At 37.1% G+C, this 11,204-nt stretch overlaps 1 protein-coding gene across 1 annotated transcript; it reads right to left on the bottom strand.

Annotated features, from left to right (window-relative positions):
- Window positions 1-8,833: 8,833 nt before the first annotated feature.
- Window positions 8,834-10,097, bottom strand: LOC130087009 (SLAM family member 5-like). Its single transcript, XM_056253211.1, has 3 exons — window positions 10,028-10,097; window positions 9,332-9,652; window positions 8,834-9,153 (listed from the first exon to the last, which is right to left on the bottom strand). Exons 1-3 carry the CDS (start codon window positions 10,074-10,076, stop codon window positions 8,834-8,836), a joined length of 690 nt encoding a protein of 229 aa, XP_056109186.1. The 5' UTR covers window positions 10,077-10,097.
- Window positions 10,098-11,204: the final 1,107 nt, after the last annotated feature.

The following is an 11,204-nucleotide window of genomic DNA, read 5'->3' as shown; positions in this document are numbered from 1 at the left end:
CGCTGGCTCTCTTCTCTGGGGCATCATCAACATGCTCCTCATTTAAGGAGTCAGCACTCCCCACCAAGTCGTGTATAATAACATCCACGCTGGTGGGGGTCAGACTGGTGCTACTATGGTAGGGTTGCAGGCATATCAGGCTGATCTGAGTTTAAAAAAAGGGTGGCAAATTGCGTTCACGCTCAGCAGTCCTTTCAAATCACTGTAACATCCTTACTACCTCTGGTTCCAGCGAAATGTTGAATTAAGATTAAAATATACTTTTTTGTCCCCTAAAGAGAAAATTGTCATTGGCAGTTGAAAAAAACAACCGTTATTAATTACAGCTCCCATATTGCAAGTCCTTAATAGTATACATATTGCACAAATTAGATAATGCACACCCCCCCTACTCTAAAAAATGCACAACATAATATCCATAATGCACAAATGACAATGCACAGCCCCCCATTTGGCCTACAAATTGTACAACTGACATATTGCACACCCCAATAGTCTACAAATAGCACAGATTACCCATATACATATTGCACAGATGACATAATGCACGGCCCACATATTGCACAACTGACATATTGCACACCCGACATATTGCACACCCCAATAGCCTACAAATTGCACAGATGACCCATTCCACATAAGCAGTACATGATAACATGAACAATCCAACAACCATACATTTCACCCCTAACATATTATATTACCCCAAATAACCTACTTATTATATGATTACATGTGCACAACCCAGCCAGTCTACATGTTAGTGTTGATAAGCTTAATGGACATAGGCAAAAATTAGTATTTATATTGGTTTAGCCTGCATTTAGGAACTCTGAATCTTCTCCCAGAGGGTAAAAGCTGGAATTCTGGGTGAAGTATGTGGGTTGGATTGGATTTTTTTTTTTTTTTTTTTTGTGCCTGTCTGATAACTGACTGCTCTTAAATTTTCATAAATTTTCTGGTGTCACGGGTGCACTCTGATGACATCACCGACCGAGGTTATATTGCCTCCGGGTCGATTCCATCGAAGTGTTTACACACTATTCACAGCAGGTCACGATTGTATCACAGCAGCATCGATTGTAGTTTTTTTTAAAAGGGAACAGGGTTACAGTCAAGTAACCCAGAACGTTCACACTGTGTTTTGAAAAAAATGATGCCTTGGTTTCATCTGGCCTCATGTGTCTTTAAGTACAGGTTTTATTACTTCTGGCCATTTACTGGAATCATATTTCCTCACCTGTAAAATGACTCCGTTGTTCCTGTCCCTCATCAGATAGTTACGGCTCAGCTGTCAGCCTCAGTACTTTACTAGCAATGTCCATATACTGTCACTGGCATTAGTCACTGTCATCTTGACTTCCAGAGGTGAATAATTTTATAAAAATAGCCTCTTTGTTCCTGCAGTTCTTGTTCTCTTAAAATGTGCATCTTTTGCAATCATGTTTTAAGTTTTATTCATTTTGATGACATTTTTGTATGTATTTTTGAATGTTTCAAATGAAGACTATAGTTCAAGTCGCTCTGAAAGTCTTCACTACTACTGGCACTACTAAATCTTTGTGTTTTCTCTTTCACTTGTGTGACTGAGGCACTGCAGGCAGAGAGAATGTGTCTCATTTCTGCTCGGCTTCAGCAGAAATTGGCTCCCACGATCTTTGGGACATTTGATAGATAGATCAGATAGATGCAAGTGCCATATCGACTGTGTGAATTCTCACTCCGAGCTGAACTCATAAGTTGGAAACCCTAGTTTTTATATTAATATTATTTGAAATAACTGCTGCAACCAATGGAGCAAAATAAATAAATTTGCTAACTTCGCAGGCTACACAGCATATTAGTTACAAACCTAAACCAATGTCCCCTTCAAGGAAAGTCTGTCCACTCGGCGGCCATTTGCAACGCCTCAGGGCGGCTATAGAGTGGTGCAGGGATTACACATTTTTCTAGGCCAAAACCCAGAAGCGAGTTAGCATTTTAGCACTTCCGGTTCCATCATCCCCAAGTCAAGTGGTTTTTGTTTAAATGGCTGTCCGCAATGAAGGCAGGTCGAGAGACGTGGATGCTGCTCTGCAGAGCGCTGTGGTGTGTGTGATAAAGTAGGTCGGAGAGGGGTCTTGGGGTCTATATGTGCATGTGTCTGCTGCCTGATGTGTGTTGTGTCTGCACGTCGTCAGTTTCCTCTCTGCTCCGAGAGGTTTTTTTCAGTGTGTGAGAAAATGGACTTGTGGCGTGAGAAGCCTCAATTGCATGAGTCTCATGCTGAATGCATAAGTGTTGGGGGCTCTGGTGGTGTGAGTGACTGTGCAAATATGAAAAACAAGTAATCAGAGCTATCTTTTTACAGAGAGCCAAAAGCTACAGAAAATATAAGCAAAAATGGATAACTGCAATTAACAGAAATAACTGGAACACATGCCTGAAATCGCCTTGCTAAAATGGCCTAAACTTTTTAGTATTGGTTTGGTTGATAATAATTACTAACTCCTTATTTATGCTTTGGAAGTCCGATTTATCATGATCATTTAAAAAAAATTGCTAACAATAATACCAACTTCATCATGAATGCAAGATTACATTTTATTTGATTCTTGGCCATACCTAATTTCTATTAAAATACACTTGTTTTGTTTTTATAAGAATTTTATAAATATGACACATGAAAAATAACACAGAGGTGACTTAAAACAGCAAATATTCTTTTATTTTTATTTTTTTTAGCAGTTAACAGACATTATCGATCAAATCAGTACCGATTTCCTCATTCAACTAAACACAAAATCACATACTAATCATTAACACAGTGATAAGTGTATGTTTGGTAGTTAATATTGTTTTATGAATTATCTTATGGATGTGCAGGATATGTTCACGTCACTTGGCTTTACAGCCTGCATGTTTTAAGTAATATAAATTATGTAAACCCAGCTGGCATTCGACTGACATTAAACGTTTAAATGTGGTTGAAATAATGTCAGTTTATGAAAAAAACATTAATTCAACGTTAAAACAACGTTGAACACCAAATAGTTGAAGTTGTGTTGTTGACTCACTACGGATTCAACATAGAAATATCCCAAAAATTTGAGTTGTATGTCAAATCAACATTATTATTACAGCCATGACTTCTAAACATTTTGTTGAAATATATCAGTAGAAAAATAACGTTGTTTCAACATCCAATTTGCAATCTGATTTGCAAAATCTAAACAAAATTCAACGGTTATCCAACACTGGCACCTGACGTTGATTCAACAGCTCGACGTTAAAATGCCAGCTGGGAATGATAACTTTCAGTGAATATGGAAAGCCTATGTTCTGCCTTATCTACTGTAATCTCATACAGCGGCTGCGTCCGAAAGCTTAAAAATGCTGCCTTCGAAGGATTCATTCCAAGGTCGGAAGGCATAAAGGCACATCCGAAGCAATGTTAGCTTCAACTTCATGTCTAATGACTGAGATTCCATCATCTGATTGATTTTTGAGGTCAGCTTAGATGTATCCTCCACTGCCTTTGATATCCCATAATCCTGTGCTTTCCATTGAGCTAAAAAATAAAGATGGCATCTCAAAGTTGTGGTTGGAGGTCAGATTGTGTGTAAATGAATGGTTTTGATCAACCCTTTTCAACTTATGATGTAATTTCTTGCAAAAAAATAAATGACTACAGTATTAATTAAATATTCGTTTAGTTCTCACCAAAGCTCTCTATATTTTGCTGTCGATCATGAAACTGTTACGCTGCCTCAGAAGTCTGTCCGAACTCAGTTTTGTTAGGTGCCTTTGTACACAAACGCTGCCTGTAAAGTCGTTGCCTGATTAGGCAGTGAGGCAACAAGTCCCTGCCTAAGTTTTCAGACGCAGCCAATGATTTATCAGGAAAAAATTGGGGCTAACCGTTATTGTTTTTGTTAATGAAAATAAATTTGCTTCTGCATTTCAAGTGCAAGCTACTGCTATTGTCAACTCAAGCTACTGCCAAATGTGCATTTCCAACAAAAAAAAAACATATGTTAAATGCATTTCCAAGAAACATAATTATTAATAGTTTTTGGTGCCAAATCAGGTGCTGGTGTCACTGGTCTCAAATGTTATTCTGGATTCCTCTTTTTATTTATATAAAAAAAGGGTGTGAGAGATCTAGGATAGTTCTTCTTAAAGAAAACGTCCTCTTACTACAGCTAGAAATAAGTACGGAAACTAGTAGAGCTTATCTGCAGGATCACAGCATGAGTGTAAGAGGTCATGAAGATACACCCTGACCTTTATTATCAGTCTTAGAATCTCACAGATACATACTAAGATCACACAGTAATATCACTGTTTGATTTGAGTGAATCTTTTATCTGTCAGATTCAGTTTTCAGTACTTTTGTCTAAGCAAACGCCAAATGTTTTCATGTGAGCGGCAATGGAAAAAAGTCCTTCAACCGCATAGTGTTCACTCAGACACGCTATTCACACCTCAGAGACACTCATCAAACACAAGCGTCCGGCTGTAGATACCTGCTCATGCACAAGCTCTTCGGCTACACAACCACATTTCTGAACCTATAACGGCAAGATTCACTCCTGTCACAACTTCTGCATACGTGCAGCTACATTTGCACATACACACATGGTCTCTTAAGCATAAGAGTTAAACATGAAAACGCTTCAATGGTCCGTATGATGTAGATCATTTGTAGGCTATTACAAGGCGTATTCTTTTATAAGACAGCATTTAATTGATCAATATTTAGTTTTAACGTATCGCACTTCAAACCCTCAGGATGATCCTGCATGTCCGCTTGGATTTCCTGATGAAACGTGATGATTCTCACAAACCCAAACTCAACCATCGACTCAGAGTCTGAGGATGTTGCAGGAGATTCATAGCCTGGCTCCGCCCTCCTACGCACTTCCGCTCAATTTTATTTTCCTTCAGTACTACGTCTGGGATTGTGCTGTAGACTTTGGTTTCCAGAAATAATTTTTTTACCGGTCCAATCAGCGAACAGAGGGAGTGGCTGAGAACGATGACGTTGATGTAGCGCGTCAGTTTGAGTTGGAGTTCAGTAATGGCAGCGGAGAAAGACGTGAGAAAATCTATTCGGTCCGTTGTTGCAAAACTGCCGAATATCCAGAAGTTAAAGCCGGAGCAAGATCAATGTTTGCTAAGTGTTGTTGGTGGCCATGATGTTGTGGCCCTCCTCCCCACGGGGTTCGGGAAAAGTTTAATTTTCCAGCTCACTCCGCTAGTGGTGAATGAGTTAGCTAAGGCGAACGATAGGATGCAAAGCCGATAGTTGTTGTCGTCTCCTCTTGTTGCACTAATGGAGGACCAAGTGAGGGAGGCAGAAAGGTTAGGAGTTGGTGCTGGGCAGCTCGGCGTGCACGATGATCACTGTACAGCATTTGCGGCAGATCCGAAACGACCGCAGCGGCGTATTGTTAATGATTACACCCAGCTTCGACAGTTGACTGAATACATCACTGTCCTTAGTGTCAAATATACATTTAGAATTTAGAATTGTTCCTTGAACTCTTAAATTCGATGAACAAAACATGCAGCTCTCGTTGACAGACATCTTATTCTAAACATAATCCTCTGATCATTCGGACTTGTTTTTTTTTTTATTGCTTAAAACAATACACAAGTAATAACAGAAAACATAATACAAAAACAAACAAAAAATAATAATAAAAACAAAACAAAAATAAAACAGCAGGGGGATAATATAAAATAAACATGAACAAGTTAAGAGAATTACATGACACTGAAAAAAGGAAAATAATTACAAACAGATAAAGTTTTTAAGGCTTTTTTTGTTCTCAGACAACTTACTTGAAAAGAGGTATTTTTAACATTCTTTCACAAATATAAGAAAGAGAGGTTTAGCATTTAGATATTTAGATTTATGAATATGGAATTCGGACTTGTTGTTTCCAGCCGGTTTCGGCGCATGACATACGTCACGACCACACGTTAGCGATTGGCTATGGCAGATCCTGAGTGACGCTGGGCAGATCCAATAGTTTTGAACTTTAACAGAGAACCCGCCTACAAGGAAGTAAACGTTTCTCAATGGAGCGAGGCCAGACTCTCTGTACAAATGAAATGTACGAGAGTCTGGTAGAACCAGGAGATTCACAGTGAAAGCGATGACACAGCAACTGATCTGATAGAAACAGATTGATGATCATACGGCAACCGCTGCATACTCCACATGATCCTCCTCTTCAACATTCTGTAAAAAACAAAACAAAAAAAAAAACACAAGAGATGATAATAATGAAAAACAAAGAAGTGTGTCCTTCTTAGAAAGACTAGTCAGACAGATCCCTCGTTGTGAACATGTGATTTTTGGACTTCATATGAATATACAATGTTTTGAAGTAATGCCAAATTGGACAATAAAACCTGATTTTGCTGTTACAAGATAAAAAAAAAAAGCTGCAGCCTTTGTGTTATGAAGCGGATTTGACAATCTTCATATGATGTAAAAAGCGGATTTTCTTGTTGACTGTTGTGCAATCCATCAAAAAAAAATGCATTCTTATGACTTTCATTTCCTGAATGCTTCAGTTTCCTGTCAGACGGTTTAACATTGAGAGTTTTGGTAAAACAAACAAACAAACAAACACTGTTCTCTGCTCAAATCAAAGACAATGTTCAATCCAGGCATGTGCACAAGACCCCTAGTGCCATTTAGCTTTTGACTAAACAAGTGTCCTTTTTACAAGATTACATTTTTTATTTAATTGCATTTGAGTTCTAATTCTGCGTGACCGCACAAGTTTTTTCTGCAATGAGGAGGCAAAGTCCTCACAGTCCCCTTACATTTGTTAAATAGAACTTAATTGTTTAGTATTGGGACTAAATGAACCATTTTTGTTGAAATAACTAACTGGACAGTGGATTTCCAGCATGTTTTTCATAGCACTTCATTATGAGAGTAAATGTTGAAATTAACTGTAATTAAATGTGTCTTTTAGGAAATCAGTTCATTAGTTTTAGTGTTTAGTGTATTGCTTTGCTCAGTGAGAATTAACTGCTCATTCAAATAATATATTATATTTATTAGAAAAACTCTGTGAATGTGTTCTCCTGGTGCTGCTGACATGGCGTTCAAAAATTACAGATTTCTTTATATATTTATATTACTTTAATGAAATTAATGTATATTTAGTTTGATAATTTTTTTGTTATATATATTTTTTTTGGGGGGGGGGGGGGGGGGGGGGTGTTAAGATACTAAATTCTATTTATTACCTGTTAATCACTTTTTAAGCATATACCTGAAAATTTAATTTCCAACTTAAACTGTTGTAAATCTTAACTGCTTAGAGCACAGACTTAAGTTTGATCACTTGGCAGAATATTGCTAAAGTGAAACAAGTAAAAAAAAAAGTGAAACTAAAAAAAGTTTAAAAAAAAAATAAAGATTTTTTAAAAATGTTGTATTAAATATATATTTTCCAAAACATGTACTGTAAAATTGTGAGAAAATCAAAGCCATAAATCTAAACAAGTTGTGTTACAAATTTGTAGCTGATATCTCAAAAACGACCTTTCAGTAATAATTTTTAAAAACAGTAAAAAAAAAAACAGTAAATAAACTTCCCACTTCCCATTAGTTTTCACTGCGCAAATTTTGACACAGGAGCAGTGAGTGTGACTATTTTTTTCAGGACCATTTAACATTTTAAAATCATGTACATTATTGTGTGTGTGTTCACGTAGCAAGTGCCAAAAGTCTTTACCAAGTTTCATACCATTCTGATGAAGTAAAAAATTCTAAAACAAAAAATAAAAAACGTAACATTTTTCAGTCAAAAATGACCAGACAGCACCAGATGATTATGTTCATTGAACAAAGTATTTTTTAAATGTATATTATATTCACTGACTGAAATTTGAAGTCTATAGTGTTGATATTAAGGTTCAGAGGTCCAGAACTCTTTCAGTCTTTCTCATTTGCTTCAAAAATAAATTACTTTGGCTTTTTTTTTGGAACTACGTTCTTGGGCAGAGCAGATATTTTGTGCATTTCTGTTACTGAATAATCATACGTTATTCATAAATATCTGATATAGTTCTGCTGTGTGAGTGATATATCAGAAATACAGATACTTAAATGATACAGAGTGACATATGACTCATGACATAAATTAAACACATAATCTTACCAATTTATGTGCGTTTCTTTTGTGGAATGTCGGATGAGCGTAAGTGATCTTTCTGTTAAGAGTCTGAACTGTTTCTACAACAACAATAATAGATGCATTAAAACCACAAAACACACGCTTAGCTATATCTGATTCTTTGAAACATTATTAGAGCTGTCAGCTAAAGTACTTCCAGGTTTTGACTGCATTACATTTCCATATCACTAAATATTATTTGTAAAGTTCCTAACAGCCTAGAACAGCAAACGAACCAAAACCCACTGACCAAGCCAAATAATAAATAGCAGGATCAAAAATGCCAAACTATTTCCATGTTTTCCCCCACTAAGTGACCTTTTATGGAAATCCCTCTCTGACACATACTGTACTGAAACGTTCACACGCACACAAACTTTCAACCGTTGCCCCGCAATTTACTTTTCAATAATATATTTTTCAACTGAAAACCCTGCATGTTATTTCTCATTAGTAGTAGGGCACTTGCCTTCTTGATCAGTTTTCCTACATTTCTTGCAGATGCAGAAGATCCCAACGACTGCAGCAACAATCATCAGAGATCCAGCAGAGATCAGGACGAGGTAAAATAAGGGAAGACCTTGATCTGTAATGGACAAAATGGAAGTGAATATGTCTGATCGATAACAAAATCAGAGATCAGGTCAGTAAACACACACACATATCATCAGTGCTGCTGTACCTGCACATGTGTGGCAGAGTGTGTTGATGTCCAGATGTGTGGTCTGGTTGCTGATGGGATTGTTCAGCACACAGCTGTAGGTGTTTTTATCCTGATATTCCACCTCCAGAGGTAGAGAGAGACTGATGCTGAGATCACACACACTGATGCTGGACAATACACTCATTCCTGCGTACCAGGAGAGAGTCGCATCACACACATTCAACACTGATGAACACACCAATGAACAATTTGAAGAACATTGTGAAGAGTTACTGATGATGACAGGAACAGGCAGACGAGCTGGAAAACATGAGAGAATAAAGAGTGATATGGGTAAATCTACTCAACAATACTATTTTCAGTTCAGTGTGTTAAATGATTATTTATATGGTCCGTTATTTTAAGCTATAAAATGATCCAATTCAATATGTAAAAATAAACAAATATTTGAAGGACAGGACAAAGGATCTCTACTCACCATAGACAGAAACACTGAATGTTTTTGATGATCGTTTCGCTCCAGTTATCAGTAGTTGATAATCTCCAGCATGTTCAGTTGTGGTGTTCATGATGGTCAGAGATCCAGTTTGATCGTCCAGCTTCAGTCTGTCTCTGAATCTCCCATCAGGAACATCATCATATGTGGAGAAGACTCGTGTCTCAATGCTGATTTTAGCTATCAGAGAGTTTTCAGCTCCATATTTCCACAGTATATCGTCGTCTTCATGTATTTCAGTAACATTAGTGTTTAGAGTGACAGATTCTCCCTCCATCACTGACACTGAATCACCAAACACACCTGATGAACAAACAGATTTACACATATTAATGTTTCTGATGTTTTCCTGAATCCTGAAATCAGCTGCAATTTTTCATTTACATGTGAACTGAAGAACATTCACAACAGCAGCAGAGACACAAAATAAAAGGTGAGATATAAGTGAACATTTGATCTAAAATCAGTGTGTAAAGTCACATGTCCATTATTTTTCAAAACCATTTCAGACCTGGAAATTTCAGTGCAAAATCCTGAACAGAGACCTGACCTCAAAAATAGTAGATCTCACAATATTCAAGATATTCTTTGATACAACAAATATGAAAATAGTCTAATAAGCAGCAGCTTTATTACTCAAGAAAGAAATTAAACCATAAAAACGTGTTTATAACTCACCAGTCAGACTCCACCAGCACAAACAGAATAAAACAAACATGTGAAACATTTTCTCCAGTAGTTCAGTGTGTGATGAAACTATCCACTGACAACACTCAGTCTATATGTGTGAATCCTCCCACGACACAGTTTGACCCTCCTAGTTTCACAAGTCATATTTATAGTTAACCTGCCCTTATTAAGACTTTAACTGTTCTTAATGGGTGAAAATATTATTTATTTTTATCGATTGACAGACTTTTTGTAAGATTGTTGCCTGACTTTGTTAAATGGCTAAATCGAAGAATGTTGTTTGAATTGTGTATAAACTGCATGTCATGGTAAAATAGTGTATCTCTGGTGATTTTAAAATGGTTGATGGTTGTGTATATTTATTCAGCTCTCAATTTTAGTGAATGGAAAAACTGAATTAAAAAGTTAAAACCATGTATGGTCTGGCATTACTAGTTTTACTGACGTTGATCTTCTGAGTGAAAGTGAAACTGCTGCGGCCGGTGTTCTTCAGAGACGTGGTTTGATCTGGTGGGTCTACAAACATCTGTGTGTGGGCATTCAGTGCAAGTGTGTTTAGTTTGTAGGGCCGGGTCCTTCCTTCCTTCTACTATGAACAGCTTTTGAAAGACCCTCTGTGGTGAATATCAAGTTTATAATGTTGTTTCTTTCTATGTGGTGTTTTTAATGTTTAAAGACAAACCATGTGCAAATTCATAGGTCAGCACCATTGCTGAGTATTTTCTTTTTCTTCTACGTCACAGACATGTGACCAGTTCTGTCAACGTGGGTGTCCAGGGATTTTCCTGTCACACTGAGCACAAATATACCTTTAAGAAGGGAACGGAAAAATATAGTGGGTGAAATATATCATATGTTATGATGAACTATATGCTGGTGAGGGATAAAGGGATACAATTATTGAGTGCAGGGGAACTTTAAGTCTTTTTAATCTATGTAAAAAAATATTAGAAACTGTGGCTGTGTCCAAAATACATTCCCTTATATAGGGCACTATTTGAGGGGACAGCCCTTTGTGTCCATAATCATAGTGGATGTTATCGAGTGCAATCCCACGATGCACTGCAATGTACAACTGATCCTTGATGCGCCTAAATCAGCTCCCTATAGTTCAGTAGTCACTGGTCAGGGATTTGGCCATTTTAAGGGGTGTCTGAACTGCAAA

This window comes from Rhinichthys klamathensis, unplaced genomic scaffold (genome assembly GCF_029890125.1).
Source record: "Rhinichthys klamathensis goyatoka isolate OS25496 unplaced genomic scaffold, OSU_Roscu_1.1 h1tg000103l_1, whole genome shotgun sequence".
Classification (NCBI taxonomy): Eukaryota; Metazoa; Chordata; class Actinopteri; order Cypriniformes; family Leuciscidae; genus Rhinichthys; species Rhinichthys klamathensis.
This window is presented reverse-complemented; position numbering and strand designations above follow the sequence as displayed.

Bases quoted from the DNA above. Each gene is read 5' to 3' on its own strand.
- LOC130087009 (XM_056253211.1), bottom strand. From the start codon at position 10,076: ATGTTTCACATGTTTGTTTTATTCTGTTTGTGCTGGTGGAGTCTGACT. The intron at 9,653-10,027 runs GTGAGTTATAAA...TTTGTTCATCAG, and splicing joins GTGCTGGTGGAGTCTGACTG to GTGTGTTTGGTGATTCAGTG. The intron at 9,154-9,331 runs GTGAGTAGAGAT...CATGTTTTCCAG, and splicing joins ATTCAGTGTTTCTGTCTATG to CTCGTCTGCCTGTTCCTGTC.